Consider the following 24,455-nt stretch of genomic DNA (forward strand, 5'->3'; position numbering starts at 1 on the left):
CTCTCCTCCCTGGTCCAATCGACTTAATACAGTATTTTAATTCAGACTACCATCAGCTACTTACCGCCGACAGTCCACTTTCCAGTCCACACAGCACGCACCTCTTTCTAAAAAACATGTGCACGCACCGTGCACTTGCTTAAAGTCCTCCCCCAGGGTTCTCTGGCCTGGCAATCAAGTCTAACTTCTCCGCATGGCATAATGGGCTCTTTGGGATATGACCTCATCAAAGTAGGTACACCATAAATCCATCCACTAGCCAAGAGACATCTTTGCAGAGCACCATTTTTGTTATCAGTAGGCCGTTTGTAAATCTGCAGCAACCACCAACGCCACTGGACTTCCATGTGAACTTCCCACCGGCTTCTTCATTTCTTGTTTGTTCCTGGCAGAGTCTCCTTTTAGGAGGCACCCTCTCCCTGAATTGATTTCCTGACCTGTTGCACAGCCACACCCTTCTCTTTCAAAACACACCTCCTCCCCGAAGCCCACCTGGCTCTTGTCTCATTGTGCCTTGCAGATTCCCCTGAGTACTCAGGTAGTTAACTCTTGAGAGCTAGGCTGATTCACAGTGAAGGCATTTTCATGTTCTGTCTGGCCCATTAGAATACCCAGTCGATACAAATTCTGGGCCTTTTATTCCTTCAGAAGTGCTCGCCACCTCCCAGCGCCTAGCAGTATCTAGTCCTTAGGCTCCATCCTGCATCAGAAAGAGGGAAAGCTGCCAATGTGCTTGAGTCCTTGAGTGCTTTTAAAGAAACATGACCCCCTGGGGGCAGTTTCAAAGAGTCAAACAGACCTTTGGTAGGACACAGGAATTGAGATGCTTTCATTTTCCATCTCCCACCCCCACCGCTGGAGGACACATCCTTCCAGAGGTCAAGTCTCCACAAGTATACCAGCCCTGGAATCCTGTGAGCTTTCTCTGACCTTGACACGCTGGGGTTAGCAGTTTTCATTAAAGATATTCAGGAAACCTTGACTCGAGGTAGCTGATGCTGAGACTACATCTGGATTTGTATTCATCGGGTCCCAGTTTTTCAGTTCACATTCAGACCCCCTGCCCCCCCACTGCCGAGTCACCCGGAGAAGAGACACAACAGCCTCGAAGGTTGACATTGAGCACTGCTAATGTTCACTGAGAACACAAGCGGACCTTGTTTGGGGCTATGCTACGTTGAAGATTGGAGGCGTTTTCCAGGGAGGAGCGAAGAAAGACAGGTACCACTTACTCAGCGTTGTCCTGGTCACCAGCTTGAAGTGATGGAGCTCCTCAAACATCCTCTTGGAGATCTTCTCAATATGGAAGTGCTGGAGGATGCCTGGAACCAAGTAAAAAGTGGGGGCAGGTGGTCAGGCCCTCCCTATCTGGAACCACCACCCCCTTTTTCTGCTTGGGCTGGGCATATCATCTCATTACAGGGGCTTAGGAGTATCGAGCTGGGCTGTGTAATGTGCTTAACCAGGAACTTGGATGGCTCAAGGGTTATAATTGACTCCATCTGTTTCTTTGGCTCACTGGCCTCCCCTTGGTTCTCCAGAGGATAGAGATATGGCAGATCGTGTTGCTGACCATGGGACCCCCTCCTAGGGAAAGCCACATGGAATCGGGCATGGGTGCTGGTGGGAGCTGTTATACCCAAAGGCAGTATTAGAAATTCTGCCCTTGCCCCACGTCCAGGTAGATTATGTCCCTGCCAAACCACTGGGCTGCCCTTCTGGCCAAGCAGTGAGAGCCAGCAGTGGGATTGAAGACAGGTTGTTTGTGTAAATGGAGAAGCCATCCCTGTTCTTGAACTCACTGAAAAGCATATTTTCCTTTGGGAAATCTTCACAGCTCCTTTGGCTTTCCCTTACAGAAAATGGGGAAAGTTAAAATAAAGGTGGGGGGGGCACAGTCTCAACTTTGCCTGAATAGTTTTTATCAGAATAACACATAAACTGCAAATGGCCTTGCAGTTACAGAGCAACATGTTACCAGCCTACTTCATCCTCAAGAGGTCTAGAGAAGACAACGTAATTGAAACCTGGGTTATCCTCTGCTCACCGAGCACAGACCGTGGCTGCCCAGCCCTGAACAAGAAGTCCTTCAGATGCTGCCCCAGCAAGCGTGGAAAAATATCCACGCGCCTCTAGGGAGTGAGCGATGCGGGGCAACCAAATATTGGGTCCACTGTTAGGGAAGCCAAAAGGACAGGGCTTAGTCCTAGGTGACCGGTTACAGAGGAGCTAGGGAGTTAGACATGGAACGTGGACATTCCTAGGTATAGAGCAAAAATGAACACAGACAAGAAATCTATGTGTGTTCTAGCATATTTTTTTAAGGGGTGGGGAGGAACTCATTCTTTCAGGCAAGAGAAGTTGTGAAAAAGGAGAGGAAGAAGCCCTAGAAATACTCGAGCCATCGTTTCTCAAAGTATGGCCCGAGTGCTGCCTGAATTAGAATCACCTGACCGTTTGTTACGTGTTGAGGTGCTACCTAAGGTCTACTGAATTCACATCTCTTGGATGGGGCCAGGGAGCTGTGTTGTAAACCGGCTCCTTTACATGGTATGTAAAGCTCCTCAGTATGATGCTGAGGCATACTAAACTTTGAGCACTCTCGAGGCTTACTTACGCAGGAGCCAGGAGAAAAAGGATGTGCGCTGTTTCCCAGCTGAAATCTTACCTCTTCACTTGGATTCCTAGAAAACGCGGCCAGCCTAGATCAACACTAGCCTTGTTATCTGTGGGATGGTCTGAAGGGCTGTAGGATCACAACGAACACGATGCGGCTGGCTATGGCAGTCGGGGTGAGTGATCAGAAAAGGAACTGGATGGACAGAATGACAGGGATTGTTCCTCTGGGCGAGACGCTTCTTGAGGGCAGGGATGAGGTTTTCAGTGCGTGTCACCCCAGAGTACATAGCGCGATTTGAGAGACGCAGCTTTGCACTGAATGGATGGATTTTCCTGTTTGTTGAGGTTCAGATGGGAAAAGAATGGGTAGGCTACAGTTTGGTAGGCTGCCGTCGTGGCTGTGCATTAGAATCACCTGTGGAGCTTTAAAAACAAACACGTGGGGCACCTGGGTGGCTCGGTCGGTTAAGCGGCCGACTTCGGCTCAGGTCATGATCTCGAGGTCCGTGAGTTCGAGCCCCGGGTCGGGCTCTGTGCTGACAGCTCAGAGCCTGGAGCCTGTTTTGGATTCTGTGTCTCCCTCTCTCTGACCCTCCCCCGTTCATGCTCTGTCTCTCCCTGTCTCAAAAATAAATAAAAAACGTTTAAAAACAAACAAACAAACACGTATGCCGAGGCCCCATCCCTGGCCGATCAATCAGCAGCCCTGGAGGGAGGCCCAGGCATTTGGTATTCACAAAAACCTCTCCCATGTGATTCTGATGTGCAGCCAGGGTTGCAAAGCACTCCTCCAGCCTTTGTTGGTACAAGAAAGACAACAAGCCCCAAGGGCCAATGCTGACTTTTTGGACCAGGTCATGGTTAAAGGTCAAAGGTCACAATCACCACCTGTCAGTCATGTGGTAGTTGCTGAGCGATCAGGAAAACTGACCCAAACGGAGGAGCTGGTTGAAGCAAAATTAAGGCGAGTCTTCCCCTCCTCGTCCCCCACCCCTTACAAAAAAAAATAACAAGGAATTAATATTGTCTTGCTCACCCTTTCGGATGGTCCAAACGTGCACCTCTACCTGAGGTGGTCTCTCGGTCTCCAGGGCTATTTTTCTGGTGGTCTCCCCATCCTCCATGAACACAGACTCATACACGGGCATGGTTTCTTCTCCACAAAAGTAGCCCTTACTGTCAAAGCTTTGGCCCGGAAGTTCTTCTGGAATTGGGAAGCAGGTATCTCATTGTTTACAGTGTCTCATGCTCATCGAAAGTGGACAATCAACGAGAACATTCTTACAGAGTTAGAAATTCCACCCCTATTCCTTTGGCTCAGTTTAAGCTGCGCTGTAACAGCCACCAAATCACAAAGGACCACATGACCTTTGATTTAAGTCTACACAACAGAATCCATAGATGTGCAGAACACTGGCCCACAAACCAAACTGGATCCACCCACCACCACAGGAGAAGTAGACCTTCGTGAGGAGGAAGAACGCGGCCAGGTACAAATCTCTTAGGCACGTCAGGGTACATAGGATTTTCCATGCTGGGTCCAGATCATGGTCTGTTTAGCACAGTGTTACCAACCGAGACCCAGGGAATGGGCTGACAGAGGGTCTTGCTTAACTTCCCTGACATCACTTTGGTATACTTAGAAAACATTTTATGACCCTCATTTATGTGCATATAGTTGCCCAAAGGATCTATCCAAATTGGCTTGACATTTCTGAATGCTCTTTGATTTGTTTGTGAGGGGAACGATAATACCGGATCAGCACCCGTGCCAAAACCTAGATGTCAGATTAGTCATATGCATGCTATGCCAAATGAACGGCTGGGAGACACAAAAAATTGGTCAAATCCCTCAACTATGGATCATTTAAAGTATAAACTAAACTGCTGGATTTCAGCTTCCAGGCATAAAGATACCAGCCCCTTCAAACTTCCCATTCCGCTCCACCCTTCTCCTCCCTCGGCCCCCTACCAAAAGAAAAAAAAAAAGTTTTTCCAAGTTGGTGATCTGTGAGTTAAGTTTTTTGCTGGCTTCATGAGCAGCACCCTCTTCAACTATGGCTTTAAAGTGTACCCTCGCATGAGGAGGAACAAAGAGAAGCCATGGACACCCTGAAAACTTTGAATATGTGCAGAAGTCATGTGTAAGACTATCTGATGAAACCACTGAGTGCTGGGTTCTTTGGATCTGTGACTCTAATTAGGGAGACTCATTGTTAGCCGATCAGATGCATCGGGACCAGAGGCTGTAGTCAAATTGCTATTGCCCATCTCGTGCTGACCTGATTCCCACCCTCCACCACCATCTCGGCAGTGTAAGGACAAAATCGAAGTCACCTCTTGGTGATTCCAGGTGGAACTACTCAATTTGTAGATCATCCTAGGATCAAGCCTCCTTTCTCCTTTGGCCCTTTTTAGTTATTTAATTGCTTGGTGGGTCAGTCCTTTGTGGTGATATGTTAGGTAATTAAGGGACGTGTGCTAGCACTTTGCCAGAGGAGTGGGTCTCTGAGTTCGCAGGGACCTCTGTGTATTTATCACCTTGAGAATGATAGCTGAGTTCAGTTGTTAATTTTTTTTTTTTTTGCACCAGCTTAATACTGGCTACAGCTGTTAACTGCCATGCGAAATCCATGATGGCTCTGTAAATACCTGTCATGTACTAAAAGTTCTCCTAGTGTCCTGAAGACTTGTCTTGCACCCCCCACCACCCCCACCGAGAGCTTAACGGACTCAGCGGAAGGGCTCTATGAACAACAAAACCCATCAGTGACTCAACCCTGGCTGGCACTTGAAAATATTAAGAGTAAACAAAGTGTGCCTTTCAAGGCACCCAGTGGGCAACAACCTCCCCGTTCCACACCCTCCACATCAAGGTGCTTTCTGATCACTCCATGCTCACCTAGTTGCGTTTCCTTCCAAGGAAGCCTGCTATGCTCACAGTCATTTCTGGTCATACCCACCTCCCTTGAGAATGCTCATATCCCGAGCTCTCCACAACTAAGAAATTGACAAAGCATTTCCTTATGGAGGTGGTAATGACTGACGAGGATGTATTAGCCCAGATAAGTTTTAAGTCTTAACAGGGGTGTTTTACACTGTATGCCGAAAGGACTGTGTAATTATAGGAATTCCAGATACCGGGGTGGTGTGGTGGGGATGGGAGCGGAGCTGAAGAACCTTCAGGAAGTGAAAGTCCTACACAATCTTGTAGGTGGCCACTAATAAGCAAGGCCAGGCCAGCCTCTACCAGAGCAAAGGCAAGAGAGGGAAGTAAAACTCACATCCTTAATTTTGGCCCTAGTTTGTGACTGGAGGAGGCTGTGATCATGTGTTCTAAGGAAACTTTTGGCTAGATCATCAGTGAATTTGATTTATCTCTTTTCTCTTCTCAACACAAATAGCTGAATTTACTGTTCTTTTCTACATTGATCTTCTTCCCTCTCCACTCTTTCTCCCTTTTTCTCTGTCATGTGTTATCTTTTGTTAAATTAATTTATTTTGAGAGACAGAGAGCACAAGTAAGGGAGGGGCAGAGAAAGGGGGGGAGAGAGACAGAGAGAGAGAGAGAGAGAGAGAGAGAATCCAAAGCAGGCTCCGCACTGTTGCACAAAGCCTGATGTGGGGCTCGAACTCATGCACCGTGAGATCATGACCTGAGCCGAAACCAAAGAGTCAGATGCTTAACTGACTGAGCCACCTGGGCGTATTCTTAATCTAAGTGTATTACAAGTGCTTTCTTTTTTTAACAGTAAGTGGGACCACAATATAAATATTGTTTTGGAGCAAAGCTTTGTACTTAACAAATATGTCACAAACATCTTTCCATGCCATTAAGTCTTGGTCTACAATGTTTTTTTTTTTTTTTAATTAGTTTTTTAGAGAGAGAGAGAGAATGTGAGAGTGGGGGAGAAGGGCAGAGGGATAGAGAATCTCAAGCAGGCTCCACACTCAGCATGGAGCGCAACGCAGGGCTTGGTCCCATGACCCTTGGATCATGACCTGAGCTGATGTCAAGAATTGGATGCTCAGGTGCCTGGGTGGCTCAGTTGGTTAAGCGTCCAACTTTGGCTCAGGTCATGATCTCACGGTTCATGGGTTTGAGCCCCACATCAGGCCCTCTGTCAGTGCAGAGCCTGCTTCGGATCCTCTGTCCCCACTTCTGTCTCTGCACCTCCCCCATGCTTGCTCGTGCTCTCTCTCATTCTCTCAAAAATAAACATTAAAAAAAATTAAGAGTCAAATGCTCAACCAGCTGAGACACCCAGGCACCTCAGTCTACAATGATTTTGAATGGCCATCTGATAAGCCATGGTACAGCTATACCATAACTTATTTAACCATTCCCATATTGGTAGATTTTCAAATTGTTTCTGATTTTTTTACTGCTGTAAACAACATTGAAGAAAAAATCCTTATTTGTGTATCTGTGTATCCCTCTTATTACTTTCTTAGGATTCCTAGGAGTGAATTACTTAGCCAAAGAGTAGGAAAGTAAAGGTTTTAATAAATACTGCCAACATGAGAAGCCAACTATTTAAAAGCCAATGCCTGTTCTACATTCACTTATTTGAATCACCTATATCTCTAAACGACTAAGCATTACAATGAAATGAGATTTGGTCTGAAGATCTGAGATTGAAATTGGAATATTATATAGCAGGGAGGATTTACCTTCCCTGGGGTAGTTTAGATCATGATTAGTTTTGTCTGAAAATGTCATGTTGCATTACTTATATGACTGTAGGTGTTCCACCCTTGACCCAAACCAAAAAACATAAAATAAAATTGTGTTGATAGAATTACTCTGAAGTGACACTAAAAAGTTTGAGGATCCGGCAAGATCACAGACTTGGAAGTCACAACAGGTTATTGTGACTTGGGTGGCCCCCCTGTCCGGATCACGCTCAGAATGTGCTGTCTCCCTATCTCTAATGAGTGCATTTTCTCAACAATTTTATTATTTTTTTAAAGATTTTCTTTTATTTATTTTACTATTTTAAAAATTATTTTTAGTTTTATGTAAATCTTAGTTAACATATGGTGTAATAATGATTTCAGAAGTAGAATTTAGTGATTCATCACTTACATATAACACCCAGTGCTCATCCCAACAGGTGTCCTCCTTAATGCCCATCACCCATCTAGCCCACCCTCATCCACCTCCCCTCCAGCAACCCTCAGTTTGTTCTCTGTATTTCAGAGTCTCTTATGGTTTGCCTCCCTGTTTTTCTCTTATTTTTTCCTTCCCTTCCCCTATATTCATCTCTTTTCTTTCTTAAATTCCACATGGGTGAAATCATAGAATGCTCATCTTTCTCTGACTTACTTCACTTAGCAGGATACTCTAGTTCCACCCGCGTTGTTGCAAAGGGCAAGAGTTCATTCTTTTTGATCACCGAGTAGTATTCCATTGTATACACATATCACATCTTCTTTATCCATTCACCAGTCAGTGGACATTTGTCTCACCAATTTTAATGCTCCAGTTCCCTACTCCAGATCAGATAGGTCCTGTCCTTCCTATCCAATCCTACCTGCTGCTTACTCTGGGAGGAAGAATTTGTTTGTGCCATAAAGAAATGCTTCTCATACTTTAACGTGCATGGGGATCAACTGGGGGGTCTTGTTAAAATACAGATTCTGATGCGGTAGGTCTGGTAGGGGACCTGAGAGTCTGCCCTTCTAACTAGTTTCTAGGTGCTTCTGGTCCACAAACCACACTTAGAGTAGGAAGGCCATAAACCACCCTGGGCCTATGGCAGGTGCTTCTCAAGCTTGTCTGCACATTAAAACCATCTGGGGATCTTTTAAAAATTCTGGCGCCCAGGTGACACCTGAAATCAATTAAATCCTAATCTCTGGGGATGGGACACAGGTATTTTTAGAAGCTTTCCCGGGGGTTCCAATGTGCAGACAAGTTTGGGAACCACTGGCTTACATGAAGATGGCTCAAAAAATATACGTGGGCTAAGTTCATGTTTGCCTGCAAATCATGATGAACTAACTGCCTAAGTTGAAGGAATAAATGTTTGAGCTCTCTGCCTACTTCTAAAGTTTTTTGGGTTTTCATCTGTGTTTACAAAAATGCCTTGCAGGTAGGCATATGAATTGATGAATTCATGTGCATGGAAGTGACTCATTCACTCCTAGAATGCTGGAGCAGGAAAGGCCCTAAGAAATCCTCTACCCTAACCCTCATTTTGCAGAGAAGGAACCTGAAGCTCAGAGAGGTGAAGTGACTTTTTCTAGGTCACACAGGAAACCAGCGGAAGAGCCAGGATTAGAATGCTTGATCACCGATCCCCTATGCTGTCAGTCCCCACACTACAGACTACATTTTAATTTAGTTCATATGTGTTAGAACCACTGTGGATTCCCTTGTTAGGAAATCAGTTAATATTATCTCCTGGCCTGGAAAAGGTAATGAGCTACACGTGACCTGAATTCCAAACCTCGGTTTTGTTATCTATTTGTGGGATTCAGAGCAAATCGCTCTATGCACTTCGGTAACGATATCATTATAAAATTGTAGTGTTGGATGGGAGCTTGGAGATGAATTCTTCCAAACTTCTCCTTGTGCAGATGAGGCTGATGAAGGCCAGAACAGGTCTGTCACCTTTCCCAGGTCACACAGCAACTTAGGTCAGGACCAGAACCCACTTTCTTTCCACTCTACCTCACGTGCCTCCCATCCTATCTCGAAAGGGTAATGGATGTGATTGTGCTTTGACGAGTGAAATAGTGACATCAATGAAAGGTGCTACTGTTCTTCTGTATGATCCTCATACTCCAATTTCTCTATAATTTAGAAAAGCCAGGCTGAAGTCTGGCACTTGAGGCTACGTGGGGCCAAAGGTGTAGTAGATATGAAAAAAAAAAAACAAAAAAAAAACAAACAAAACCCAGTCTATTTCTGAGTTACAAATTTCTTCCAAACAACCATGTTATCAGCCCTTCAAGGGAGGAGAGAATGAAGTTCATTGTTACAACTAGTATCATTACAAGGATATGGCAGGTTGATTAGGTTTCTGATGCTCAAAGAGCACTGAGAAGGACTACGTGGGGAGCTCAGTCAACGAAAGGCAGGGCTTCCAACCAACGCACCTTTTGCCTTTTTACCTGGACACACCTTGCAGCACTTTCCATCTATTTTTTGAGGATACTTGCAGGGGTACCGGTTGGGGCAGTGGATTTTCTTACACTCTTGCTTGGTGACATTGCAAGTGCACAGCACACACTCCACAATGCCAAATGCCCGGAGATTGGGGTGCCAGGACTCGCCATGGGAGTAAGTCTTTCCATTGGAAACACACACTGGAAGAGAACACAGAGCTGGAAATTAAAGGCTAGGGTGCTGAAACGGGCCCCTGTGCTCAGAACCCAAGCCCTGAACCCCTTCAGACATCAAGCATCCTTTGTCCTTTCCATGGCCGTGGACGTGTACAGAGCAGTCTCTGTCACCACAAAAATCCCCATCCTGGTTCCTATTCTACCATTAGCAACCATTCAGGTGCTTCAGCAGTGACTTCTGGATGCTCACAAGTGCCTGGCACCTTGTGAGCAGTTGATAAATATTTCTTAAAAATGGAGGAATGCACTAGTGCATGAGAGCAGGGTTCCATCTATCCTGGGTATCTCTGCGATAAGGAACCTCTAAGAGATTGTAGTGTTAATCCCTGCAGCAGTTTCATAAAAGATGTACGTGGCTCGAGTGGATATGCTTCTTGGCATGAAAATCCCCCAGAGAGCTTGGCTGCCCAGGGAGGCTCGATGAAGAAGCTACCGCTCTTCCCAAAGGGCCAATTTCTTCCAGATCCTGAAGCAAATCAAATGCTATGGACAGTCTGATCCACCAACACAGATGGGTATGGAGGTAATGGCACCTGCCTACTCTTTGGCGTGGGGAGGAAGGCGCTAAAATGAGATGAAGAGGGAAAGGATTGTGAAAGGTAGCCTTTCGTGCCTCTACACTTTGGGCAGTGTCCTCTGGCCCCTGTCTCACAGTGGCTACAGGGGTCCAGCAACAGTGGTCTCCCGTTTCCTGAGCCGGAAGTGAAGTCACTGGCTCCACGTTTTGTGAGGGGCCTTGCAGGAGCAAGCATCTGAAGAGCTGCAGGCTCGGGGAGGGGGGAGTTGTGGGGGTGGCTATGAAGGGAAGGGGCGACGGGAACATCCTCCAATGCAGACCAACCAAAACATGCCCAGCTCCTCCCGTAAGGCATAGAGCCGAACTCCAGGATTAAGAACTATACAGGGCTGGGAGCGGGGAGGGCGGAGAATAGGCTCTCTCCCTTTCTGAAAGTGCCGAGACATTCTGGAGATTTTAAAGCCATGACTGGGACTGGGTGTGTTTCTCATTATTCCCATCACCTCATCATACCCAGGGAGACCTGTCGGCATCCCAATCAACAACATCTCTAGGGTGGGTTGTATCACTTAAGGCGGGGCTAGGGTGGGAGAAGTAGCCCCACTTGGGGCGTTTCTAGGAATTGGCTGATTTGGCCGCAAGACAATGGCCTCAGAAGGATGAATCATTGGGCTATTTCTTTCTCCTCAAGTCCACTGGGTCACATTAGGAAATATGGATGATGTTGGCTGCCTTTTCCTGTCCTTTGCAAAAACTGCTAGAGTACTGGGCACTCTAGCAGGGTCCATCCGTGCAAAGATTTCCAAGAACACAGGCACCCAAACCAGAGAAGCTCCCCACCTTCCGGAGAGATGGAACAGGGACTTGACATGTGGACTGTGAGGCTCAGGACTGTGGACAGAATCCCAGGACAAGGTATGCCAGATGTGTCATTCTGTCTCCTGCCCTCATCTCTCCTGTCATCTCCAGAGACCATGACACTGCCTTCTAGACAATGTGGTCAAGTGGGTACATTGTCTGCTTCATGCCAATGGATGCTGGACTCAAGTTCAAAATGGCGGAGTCCTATCGCTTCTCTTCTTTGACTCAAGCAGAGGACTAAGCACACGTGTCTCAGAGGAGCATGCTGTTAGCAGGAACACTAAGGAGAAGGGCGGGCAGGACCCCCGTGCTATATAGCTAGGTTCCCTTTCCCCTAAGTATTGGGACTAAGAGGACAATCTAGACCGGGTGAGAGTCTACATTCTGAAATGTAGTAACAGGAGATCAACCCTCTAGAGGGAAACACAGCCTTCTCCCCACTAACAAACTCTCAAGATGATTTTGAATCATCCAGCTGGGCGTTGTGGGTTGGGGGTGGGGGCAAGTGATTCTCCAGTGAACTATAATAGAAAGGTCAGGAAAGAACTGCTACATCCAAATCAATGGGAGCAATGAAAAAATGTAAACCAGCTGAGCCTTTTGTAGGACACAGAGAAAATCAAGGGATGAGCCTCTGCCCTGAAATGAAGAGGCCTGTGGAAATTATGGGATTTAAGATTTTCAAAGTCCATTTCCCCACAGGATTTTTTTTAGGCTTTGAAATACTCCTCCTCATTTCATAAATTCATATGAGGATGCCTTGGACTTCAAAAATAATACGCTTCAAATCAAACCCAGATCAATAGTAAATATTTCCAATTCTTCTGATATATCACCATTTTTTTTATCAAGACTTTTATTTTGCATGTTCCTCTTTTAAGCCTGTTAGTTTCAAAAGCGATTCAACGTTTTTTATCTGTAATCTGAAATTTACATCTAACTAGTAACAGCTGTGATCAACTCGCTTTGGTTTGACCAGCTTTGTTGAGATTTATAGTAGGAGTTCTTTGTAACGGATTGTTTTTCACCCGTGTTATTCAATCATTTGGTTTAATAATTTATTACTTTTAACCCATTCAGAGAACTGGCTTTGATTTGTTTTTCCTTTAAAGGAAACAAAACATGTTTGTGGTTTCGTAAAAAGGAACCAGCTGAGCTCTTGCTCTGAAGAGCTGGTTGACACGATGCCTAAAAAAAGTAAGAAGCAGTCAATTGTTTGATTGAATTTCTCCCCCCCCAACCCCCACTACTGGGGTGGGGGTGGAGGCCAGGGAACTCTGAGCAGGAAGGACCTGGCCACGGACGTGTGTGGGTGCCTGCTGTAGCCAGCTGGTCGGCTGAGTGGGCTGCATATCTGTGTTAACCTGATCAGTCCTCCTGGTGCTCAGCCAGGAGGTTTCTGGATTTCTTACTGGATTACTCATTTCCAATGACAATCTCCTCATATGAATTAGAATCTCTGAGCGTGGGGCCCGGAATATGTACCTTTAGCAAGAGGCCCGGGGAGAGCCTTGGGTGCACTGCAGTGTGAGAACTGCTACTTCGAACGTATGGGGCTAAGAGCTTCATTCGGCACTGAGTCCCTGTGAATATTGGGTGCCCAAGTGACAGCACACAAGTTCTCTTCTGTTAAGGATCCAAGGAACGTTCCCAAATGACCTGCAACCCCCCGGGGCAACAGAGAAAATGCCGGAGGCTGCATTAAGCTCATGGCTTTCTTTTGTCCTAAGTAAGGGCAGGTATACCTGAAATCTAAACTAAGCTCTCTGGGCTGCCTTTAGGGAAGTCCTAACAGTCGGCTGGAGTCTCTTGTCCACACACACGCTTTGAGGCCTGATGGGAAGTCATCCTCATGTGAATGTGTGATATGCATGGGAGACAGGGCCCTTCCCAGGCCCAGCCATCCAAAGAAGGGGACTGTGGACATGGCCCAAAACGAGAGTGTCCCTTACCTTGTCCGTGCTTGTGTTTGTTGTTGATGACAATTTGCACAATGGTGCCCGATGCTTGCTGGGAATCCATGAGAGCTCCTCGGTGGCTTCTGGCCCCGGGAAAGCGGGGCAGACCTCCAGCCTGTCGGCTTGGTGGGGGGTCATAGTGAGATCGGTGGTAAGAATGTCTCTGTAAAGTGACAAGGACAAACTCAGTCCCCCAGATCCACCAGCGAGAAGGCCCAAGTGGACTTAAACACACTTAGAAGCCATGTGATGACCTCAAGCGATGAGCTTGGATCTTAAATTAACCACATGTCCGCCTACACCAGTGTAGACATACGGTTGCACCTGAAGCAAGAGTAGCCTTGACAACATGCTGAGATTTTTCTCTCTGCTTGCAGAAGACTGGACTAGTTTCACCTGAGGGAGCAAACAGCCCAAAAGGGTAAACAAAACGTCCTTAGCTGCTCCCAAGGAGCCATTTGCAACTCTCCAGGAGCCTTAACCTTACAAGTTAAGGGAGTGGCCTGCAGCCGGAGCCTGAAGGGGACAAAGTGGGAAATGGTGTACAAATTAAGAAGACAAAGAGAACTTTCCAGTCATGCGGAATGTGTGACCTAGGTGGGCCATGAAGGGTGGAGAGGCTTTTCACAGGCAGAGTTGGTGAGGAATATTCCAGGTAGTGATTTCCAAGTTGAGAACGTGTAGCAGAGAACATAGAGTCCAAAAACGGGAACCGCTAAAGGATTACATTCCAAATTTGGGTTGCAGCCAGATCATGGAGGACTTTAAATGACAGGCTGAGGGGTGAGGACTTTATTTGGTAGGCAACAGAGGTGAGGGTGTGGAAGCCTTCAATGGATTTTTTTTTTTTTTGAAGCAGGGAAATAATCAGAATCAGAACTGTGTCTCCAAGCACTGATACCTGATTATATATACGGTGCGCTGGATGGAATGAAGAGACGGGATAGGCCAGATGAGAGGCATGGAGACTCAAAATGCAGCCAATGGCATGAGGTCACAGAGCAGGGTACAGACACCCTAGACATTGCATAAAAGAACTGACCGTGTAGGACAGTACCAGAATGTCAGCCAGAGGGGAGGACTTTGTTTTGCTCACTGCTATGCCTCCAGTGCCCCAAAGAGCATCCAGGGTCTAGAAGGTGCTCATTAGACACTTGAAGGAACAAATGAATGAATGAATGAAAGAAGAGTCTTGTACTACAAATAATAAAATCATTCCTCTGTCAGCAAGGCTTCGACACGTGATGTGCCCACTATTCTCCCAGGAGCTGAGGGAGAGTGAAGGCAGAGGAGGATGGAATGAATGAAGGCTAGAACCTAAGGCAAAAAGCCAAATAACATTGTGTTTTAGGGGCAACTGTTTGGGGTAAAGGAGGGGAGACCCGTGAGTAATTTCACAGGCAATTAAAAAGGAAGATCCTTATGTTCAGTGTTAGATATAGCAGGGGATCTTGGGAAGGTAGTTATGGGATCCCCTAACCCCAGCATCCCATAAAACATTTATTACAGTTATGGTCCATAGATACACATGTTGCAAATTTAGCTTTGAGAATTAGTATTAACTCTCTTGTGGGGGGAGGCACCGGTGGGAGAAGGGGAGAGAGAATAGGAGTCAGAGTAAGAGAAAGAGAACATGATTCCCTAAATCTAAGAAGCGTCCACGCTGGTGCATTGCTATAAAAACTCACGCAAGTAAGAATTTGCATCAACTTATTATCATGTACACAGATGGGATTTTCAGCGCAAATATTTTTCGTTCCCACAATGGCTCAGATGTCTTTTTCACTCACATTCCACAAAGACCATTACAGAGCATTCTGTCCTTTCTGGAGTTTGGCAAAGTTTTGCCAAAGGAACACAGAGAGGACAGTCTGGCTGGTGGGTGCCCTGATGCTAAAAGGAGGGAGTCCCACAGAGCTAGAATTGGAGAGAGGAGGTCGCTAACCCAGGATGAGTTGCAAGTACAAGAATTTCTGTGATTCATCGGGGCGCCTGGGTGGCGCAGTCGGTTAAGCGTCCGACTTCAGCCAGGTCACGATCTTGCGGTCCGTGAGTTCGAGCCCCGCGTCAGGCTCTGGGCTGATGGCTCGGAGCCTGGAGCCTGTTTCCCATTCTGTGTCTCCCTCTCTCTCTGCCCCTCCCCCGTTCATGCTCTGTCTCTCTCTGTCCCAAAAAATAAATAAAAAACATTGAAAAAAAAAAATTTAAAAAAAAAAAATAAATAAAAAAAAAAAAAAGAATTTCTGTGATTCATGAGGGTGAGAACAAAATGAAATGCTGGCCTTGGGTGCCAGGGACTCAGACCCTGGACATACAGCAAGAGACAAAAACATTCTACACCGACCAAACAGACTCAAGGATTTTGATCAGCCCCCCAGAACCTTGCCTTGTTAAAGTCTTGCGTGTTTCAGAGAAACTGAGGCTAGACAGGAGAGGGGTTTTATTTAGGGTGACCATGAAGTTGCAGTTTTTGGAGATGGCAGGAGAGGAGGAGAGAGGAGGATGAACAGGAGGAGGAAGAAAGGAAGGAGAAAGTGGGAGAAGGAACGTGTGGTCAAGCCCAGTGGTCTGCAAACGTTTGGCTGAAAGCTGCTCTGAAGAAAATATCCAAGTCTGCTCAGATAGCAAAGTTGGCGACAGTGGTCACAACCTGGGGGTGGAGGATGGTGAAGTGTGATTTTGATTTGAGGGTCATGGCTCTTTTATAGAGGTTGTTCCCCTAAACAGGCAAACGAGGGGCGCCTGGGTGGCTCAGTCAGTTGAGCGACTTTGGCTCAGGTCATGATCTCAGGGTTCGTGAGTTCGAATCCCGTGTCAGGCTCTGTGCTGACAGCTCAGAGCCTGGAACCTGCTTCCGATTCCGTGTCTCCCTCTCTCTCTCTCTCTCTGCCCCTATCCTGCTCGTACTGTCTCTCTCTCTCTCTCTCTCTCTCTCTCTCAAAAATAAATAAACACTAAAAAAAAATAAACAAGCAAATGAAAGAGGCTTACTGGGGACCATTCTGATCTTGTAACTTATAGCAAGACAGGAAAAGGCATTAACACCTTGGAGTCGTAAATGAAATTGGAGTTTATCTTAAAAACAAGCTGTGAATAGCCTGTTCAAGAGAAGAGGTCAAGACTTGTTAGGTAGAAATGGCCATATAGCTATACTTTGTTTTATTCTGCTCAATATTTTCGTATTATTTTATTTCCTGACTCAAAGTGCCGATAACTAAGGCTTTTGAAGTGGTTCCCACACAGTTCTTTTCTGATGGTGGAAAATCTCCATTATTGTCGAAAGTTCCCCAGGAATCTCTTCCTTACTTGTTCTAAGGTCTAATATGGGTTTTACTGGCAGAGACGGGAAAACAGGACAGTTCCGAGAGAGCCCTCCAAGTGCCTTCATGGCTGTGAGTCTAAAGTTATCATAAAATATAGTTTAACTTAAAGACTGTCTTCAGAATGTGTCATAATCCACACAACCTTGAGTGCCTGTATCTTCATCACTGGAACCCTGGGACCATCCCTGTCTGGGAGACACTTGGGCCAGTTTCCTTTCCCACCCACCATTCTGACAATAGGAATGAGACGTGGATTTTTATCTGTTGCCTATTGTTTCTATCTCTAAATCTTTCACTTTTCGAGTGGTAAGTCTCTGAGTAATCTATCAGGGGCAAAATCAAGACGTTGGCTGTTGTCCAAAACAAAATTGTGCTTGCTTTCATGTTTTGGCTTTCCACCCTGTGTCTACTTCTCCCTCCCTATAACACACGCGCGCACACACACACACACACACACACACACACACACACACCGCTACGGTACTAGGACCAGTGCATGTGAAATTATGATCTGGAAACCGAACCGAAACCATTTCAGATTTTGACAAAGGAGCTGCAATTGAGGCACTGGTTCCTCCTGTGCACTTCGTAAAACTTGGGAAACTGATGGATTGCAACCCATGTGGCAAAATGAAGCAAACCTCTGTGTTTCTATCTAACTGACGTTTGGATGGTTCCCTGTGAATAGGGACGGTCCATTAAAGTGACAGTCTGCTGAACTGGCAACGTCCTGTGAGGCCTGCCTTTTGTGATCCCATAGAGAAAGCTGAGCCTGCACAGGATATTCAGAAGGCGTTCTCCTACCTTCTGATTTTTGGCTGCTCGAGGGCCAGCAACAAGTGTGAAGCATCTTTGACGTGGGACAAATGCCTGTGCGTTCACGTTCATGAAAAGCCCCGCCCACACATTTCACCCCACCTTCTACACCCATTCACTCAACACGGATTTATTGGGTGCCTACTATGTGCCAGGTACATATTCTTCTATTACTACAGATGCTATTTATTACTGCAAATCCTATCCCACAATATCTACCCCTTTTAGAACAAAGGAAAATATTTATTTATAATAAAGTGGAACCATCTGGACATTTTGGTCTACTAGGCCCAAATGTTTATTTCTAAAGATAGGTCTTGAACTCCTTTGAAAATCAATAACAATTTCAAGGCCCTGCATTCTGTACCTGACCTCTTTTGCTACAGGAAGTACAGGATCAAGTTCAGCCCTATCACCAGCAGTTTAGGAAAAAGGACAAGAGGGAAAGGCCAGGGCAGAGTTGGAGGCAGCATAAAATATGAGGGCGAGAAGAAGGGCTAATTAATGGCATTCCCAGCAGGATCACCGAGCTGGCCACAGACGCTTAGCTTTGGGGACCAAGGCACCCAGTTTAAGGTATCTCAGGGCCAAATTTGGTTAGAATACCATCTGGTTGACAGCCACAGATTTAGTCATTCTCAACTTTCTACCACAATAAAAAAAAATGAGCCCTGAGACAAAGAGGAAATTCACAACACAAAAAATGGAGACTGGTATCATCTCCTGTCCAGATCTGGGAGGAATCTGATTTACTATAAAGCAGATAGAGCTAGATGGAGAAAATCTTTTTTTTCTTTCTTTCTTTTTTTTAAAGTTGGTATTTAAACTCCAGTCAGTGAGCATACAGTGTAAGATTAGTTTCAGGTGCACAATCTAGTGATCGAACACTTCCATACACCATTCTGTGCTCATCCCAAGTGCCCTCCTTAATCCCCATCCATCTATTTCACTTACCTTCGGGCTCCATATTAACCCGGGAACTGGGAGGCCCATTCTCTCTCACAGGAGTGTCGCTTTCTTTGAGACATCCGGTATTCTCTGCCCCACCCACAATCCTTCTACACTCATTCAGAAACAGCAACGTCTAGAAAATAATACGACTACAGAATAAAGCCAACGGCGATCACTTCAACTCATTGCTGAGGGTGTTGGCCAGCTGGATGTAGGCAAGTCGAGAGTGGTGCGTGTGATGACCAGGAAACATGGCCTCAGCAACACTGAGATGTTTATAGTGGCCATTTTATTATGTCCCAACCAACACCTTCCTTACACCCTCCGGATGTATCCTAGGGCTTGCCCTGTAATTCCCTAGACTCTTGTCTTCTATAAAACGCTGGTTGAGAAATAATTCCACGGGTTTAAAAAAATCATTTAAATGTTTTATCCTGCAGGGGCGCCTGGGTGGCTCAGTCGGTTAGGCGTCCGACTCTTGATTTTGGCTCGGGTCACGATCTCACGGTTCATGAGTTTGAGTCCTGCGTTGGGCTCTGAGCTGGCGGTGCAGGGCCTGCCTGGGATTCTCTCTCTCCCTCTCTCTCTGCCCTTCCCCCACTTGCACCCTCTCTCTCTCTCTCTCTCTCTCTCTCTCTCAATAAACAAATAAATACATAAACATTCAAAAAATAAATGTTATATATTGCAAAGCAAATCGATGCTCATTGAAAAACAGCCAGTGATACAGAAAAGATAAAGTGAAAAATCCAACGCTCCCTGTCCTCCTGCCAACTTCCACCCCTCTGGGATTCCCACTCTTGACGTTTTGGTTTAGGACCTCCCAGACCTTTTCATGTGTATGTACACATGCACACACTCAATGTTTACATAAGGAGATGCTAGTGTAAGTTGTGTCCTGTACCTTGCTTTGTTTACATAATATATGTTGGGGATCTCTCCACCTTGGTCCATTTCGATGCCTTGCACTCTTTTTAACAACAGCACCATGTGCCATAGATGGGGTGTGTTTAACCAAGCCCTTATTGCTCATGGTTAGGTTGCTGCCCCGTTGATTTTGCTCTTATGAAAATAATACTGCACTGAATGCCCCGTGCACTTTTTCTGTACGGGTTCGATGAATGCCCATTTATGTGCCATGAATGCCTTTGTACATTTTGTGTGCTTTTATAAGTCCTTCAACAGGATAGATTCCTTGAACTGGAACATCTTTCCAGATTTTAAGAATTTTGAGGTATTTACGCTGTACTTGACCATATGTTTTTTTTTTTAATTTGATGTTTTACTTATTTTTGAGAGAGAGAGAGAGAGAGAGAGAGAGAGAATACGAGTAGGGGAGGGGCGGAGAGAAAGGGAAACACATAATCCAAAGCAGGCTCCAGGCTCTGAGCTGTCAGCACAGAGCCCGACGCGGGGCTTGAACTCAAGAGCTAAGAGATCATAACTTGAGCTGAAGTTGGATGCTCAGCCGACGGAGCCACCCAGGAACCCTGGCCCCCCTGGCCATATGTTTTTTAGAGAGGGATTGCATTTTGTTAATTACTTCAAAATACAAAGGGAGAAGAGATACTGTTGCTATACATAAAGAGGCTTTTTATGAGGTTAGCACTAAGCATGGGAATGAGATATTGTAGGGTGGGGAAGGAATATCCAGCCTGCTACCTTTGCTCTCCTTCAGCTGTAAACCTAAGGCTTCAGAGAGGGTTTGTGGAGACGCGTCCACAGTACCCCTGTCAAAAGGATGGGAGGACCTACCTTACAATTCCACAGAAGGTTCTCACTATTGAGGACAGAGGTAGTGACCTGCCTTCTTTCCAGAAGGCAGAGATTTGCCAAGCCATCCTGAAAGTCTACCAGCTTCTGATCTAGGTAAGGGTACCTACGGGCGGGGGCTATGATTTCTTTATGCACATGTCCTGGCCCCGGCTACCAATCCTGCAGTGTACTTAAATGGTAATAGGTTGGTGATAATGCCAATTAATTTTCTGAGGAAAGGAAAGAGAAATGGTGTTAGAAATGGGCCCTTTTATGGAGTTGCTGGGATAACAGCCATGGAGAGAGGAAAGTTTGGCTTGGTGCTGTGGAGTGTTGAATTATTTGAGCTATTCACACTTACTGCTTCTCTGTTGGCAGGTTGCCGGAAGATATCACCATCAGAATGTTCCCACGACAATTCTCCATCCCCTGTTTATTACAAAATAAGAAAAGAATCATACAAACATAGAAGGGAAAACCATCACCCTTGTGACCTAGCAACATTTTTGGTTCTATGATCCCAAATTTCTCCAGACAGCTTGACCGTTGTTAAGATGGCTGTCCTTCAAAAAGTGAGCCCGGAAGATTTCTCTCTGGGTGTGCCTCAGTTTTCAAAGCAGCTCTGAAGAAAGCTGCCACCTTCTAAAAGATTCCACCCATCACCATTGTATAAGATTTGGGAAACAGAAGGGAAAAAATCACTTTCCGCTGTGATACAGCCATCAGCTTCCCTTTTGATTATTTTCTTTCCGTGGCAGTTAACTTTTTTGCAGGTCATGTGTAATCTGTGTTTAAACTACCCTTAAAAATGAGAGTTTTGAGGATGTGGTCTGTCATAATTGGTTAAATTTTCCATTGTGTCTCTGAGTAAGTATGACCTGGTCCGAAAGTTAAGGTAAAGCTTGCGGTGGTTGGAGTGTTTACATAACCAGTATCCAAGATGTACTCCTCTACCGTTGCCTAAGATACCTTCCTCTAGGTCTCTGTGTCCACTCTTTGAATAGTGAACCCTTATCACTGCCATCTTCCAGAGTAACTGCTTTTGGGAGGAAGATCTTACTTTTAGCCTTGAGAACAACAAACACAGCACAAGATGGTGATATTCCTCAGCCAAAGAAAGATCACGAACAACAGGACAATTTCCAAGGATATTCCCTTGTGTTATCTATGACCAAACAAGCCAATGGGAAGAGCTTGGTCTGACTATTAGCATCAGATCAACCATATATTTCATGGGATAATAAGAAATAACCCAAAGTATCAGCATTAAGAATTTTCTATTTTAATTTATCCCCCAAGCTTTCAAAACCCATGGCTACATAGTAACATGTTACTAGTTCAAGGATGTGATAGTACTGTGAGGGAAAATTGGCTGTTAGGACTTGAAAAAGACTTCGAAATTCCTTTGATAGCAATATTATCATCAGGTAGTGACATATAACAAAATTATGGCTTTAGTCCCTTCATGATTTAAAGATCATCTTATGGAAAAAAATTATGACTTGTCAAGATTTAACTCTGGTTACTAGATTAATCATAGTGTAACTTTATCATTCTGTGATCAAAACCCTCAATGTGTTCCCATCCGAGACTGGATATGATTAGCGTCCCCCCCCCCCCATCTTTATGAGTACCTGCCTCTTCCCGAACTGTTTCAGCTACTCTACTATGAGAACCCTTTGACCCCTTTGCTCTTTATGGAAAATGTGGCTCCTATTCTTGCTTCCATGCATTCGCTCATGTTATTCTTCTGAAATTATCTTCCCATCTCCCACACCCATACCTCCCGTACAGCTATGCAAACAATTTAAGTTCTGCCTCCTGTACAACATCTTCCTCAAGCGCTCTTACATATTTCTGGTTGCCTAAAGGACTTAGCATCCCGTAGTCTTAGTTTTTTTTGTCCACCTGCTCCATTTCACAGATGGAGAAAGGCTCAGAGAGGGCAAGCAGCCATTCACAGTCACATAATGAATTGATGAGCATTAACACCCCAAACCCCAGATTTCCTGGCTTCCAAATAAGCGCATCCATTCTGTAAGGGCAGGATTTTTTATTCGTGTTATCCATGGCTGTATCACCATCATCTATAACAGTGCCTGACACATAGTAGTCACTCAATAAAATACTTACCAAATGATGGAATTGAGAGGCCTTCTCTAACGACATATTGAAAATTTCAACGCTCCTCTGATAGTTCTTATCTGCCATCTTGGCCTTTTCTTTTTAGCACTTAACACTATCTTACGGTTTATACAGTCTGTTTGTTTAATTTTCTGCTCTCTCCACTAGAATTCTCCTATGAGAACAAGGATTTTTGTCTATCGTGTTCACTGATATAACCCCAGCACCTAGAACAGCACTGGGCACATGGTACTCATTCAATATTTCTTGAATGAATGAACATTAAAACAATGTACAGTATCCTCTGTTGTAAAATATTTTCTGAGTCTTCCTTGTCCCTCTCAAGAGACCATAAATCCCTTGAAACTAGGGACCATGTCTTAGACATTCCCCTGTGTTGCCTAGATCACTGGTTTTCAAAGTGTGGTCTCTGGAGCAGCAGCAGCATCATTACCTGGGAACTTGTCAGAAATGCAAAATGTGGGACCCCATCCCAGACCTACTAAGCCACTCTGGGGTGGGAGGGCAATGATATCGGTTTTGACAAGCCCTCCCGGGGATTCGGATGTGTGCAAGAATTTGAAAATATTTGTCCTGGAGCACTTAGCATGTTCCTGGGTACACATCAGGTGCTCAGTGTATGTACTGAATTGAACTGCAATCAAAAATACAGAATTAAGTAGTTGGCCAATAGTAAATTCGCTTCTTCCTGGTTATTCCAAGTCTGAGTAAAGATGGCAGACAAAGACTGCATCTAGACTATGTGGAAACCCTGACTGACCCTGAAAGAGTGAAGATGATTTCACCTTTGTTTACATCTAGAAAGTAATGCCCCAAAGTCAGTTAATATGTATTGGATGCTTCTTGGGTGGAAAGCCTGATACTAAGGAAGAAGGTGGAGAGAAATCAGGCTGGGCCCTTGCCCTCAAGATCTTTACAACATGTTTGGAGGTGACAGGAAGTCAGCACAGGAAACAGCCTAACACACGCGCACACACACACACGCACAGAGTAACAACTGGAAATACAAATGAACCTATGTGCTTGGGAGATACTGAATAGGTGAGTGATCAGTAAGATAGAATTGTGTAAAACTTCCCAAAAGGATTAGTCATGTTTTTAGAAGTAGATGCTACAGGGCAAAAAAACATGGTGACGTGGACAGCGGGTGGCTCAACTGAAAGGAATGGCATTTGCAAAGGGGCAGAGCTTTGGAAACAGTAAGTAACATACTGGAGACAGCCAGCAAGGTGTGGCTTGAGTAAAAAGTTCCGATGTGAAACAAGAGAAATGAGGATGGTGGGGAGAAAGAAAGGAAGAAGGAAGTGGAGGGGGGTAGTGGGTGAAGAGAAGAGGGCAGGAAAGAAACAGGGGGGGAGGGAGACTGGTTGTTGAGGTATATAAGGCTGGTAAATAATTGCTTTGTAGGCTTCAGAAAGAGGTCGAAGACTTCACATTTTAGCCTGTTACCAATTTTTATGTAGAGGTTCCTGCAGTAAAAATGGTATTTGTGGAAGCTTCTCCTGACAATCGAGTGTCACCTAGTTGGGGAGCAACTGGAATCTGAGAAACCAACCAAGAGGCTGTTCTACTAATATGTGACGGGCCCTGAGAATCTATAAAATAACGGAGAAGGGGCAAATAAGACTACTTCAGATAAAAAGGAAATGTTAAGATCCCAATGGGAGATTTGGTAATGGAAGAGGTTGGCAAAGGAGAAAACAACATAAAATGCCACTAGGGTTGCAAATCTGGGCAGCTGGGAAATGACACTGCCTTTGACAGAGACTGAGTGAGGATGAACTTCAATTTACTTGTTCCGCTTCTGCTGGCAGTGGTGGGTCCAAGCAATGTCCTTGATGAAACCAGATGAAAATATGGGACCAGAGAGAAGACTGGAAACCAGAAGAGATTCCCCAGCAAACAGCTGAACAAAATGTAAAAGTTATAGGATGTATTTTCAAGCCTAATCTAAGGACCCCAAAGAGAATAAATGAGAAAAGAAAAAAGGATAGATTTGCTCTCTGCATCAAATGGCGTTTGTAAACGTAGATTTAATGATTGGTATTGACACGGAACATATACTTAGCATGACCTTCTGAGAAGTTCAATTTATCGCATCTATACCCTAGAGTGTTCAAAGGGCTTTTAGATAGTGTCTTGAAATACTTAGAGTCC

The 24,455-nt window shown here is 45.2% G+C and overlaps 1 protein-coding gene across 8 annotated transcripts in view; it reads right to left on the reverse strand.

Moving 5' to 3' along the window:
• Positions 1-24,455, reverse strand: part of CHRDL1 (chordin like 1) — a 118,635-nt gene that overhangs the window by 4,105 nt on the left and 90,075 nt on the right. For 5 of the 8 annotated variants that reach the window (XM_058712283.1, XM_058712284.1, XM_058712286.1 and 2 more), the window contains 5 exons: positions 20,515-20,582; positions 13,303-13,471; positions 9,727-9,936; positions 3,656-3,823; positions 1,233-1,322 (listed from right to left, as the gene is read on the reverse strand). In XM_058712283.1, coding sequence (XP_058568266.1) covers positions 1,233-1,322; positions 3,656-3,823; positions 9,727-9,936; positions 13,303-13,471; positions 20,515-20,582 — 705 coding nt within the window. The remainder of the gene's footprint in view (positions 1-1,232; positions 1,323-3,655; positions 3,824-9,726; positions 9,937-13,302; positions 13,472-20,514; positions 20,583-24,455) is intronic. The other 3 variants (XM_058712285.1, XM_058712288.1, XM_058712289.1) reach the window with 1 other exon arrangement.

Source organism: Neofelis nebulosa, chromosome X, assembly GCF_028018385.1.
Source record: "Neofelis nebulosa isolate mNeoNeb1 chromosome X, mNeoNeb1.pri, whole genome shotgun sequence".
NCBI lineage: Eukaryota > Metazoa > Chordata > Mammalia > Carnivora > Felidae > Neofelis > Neofelis nebulosa.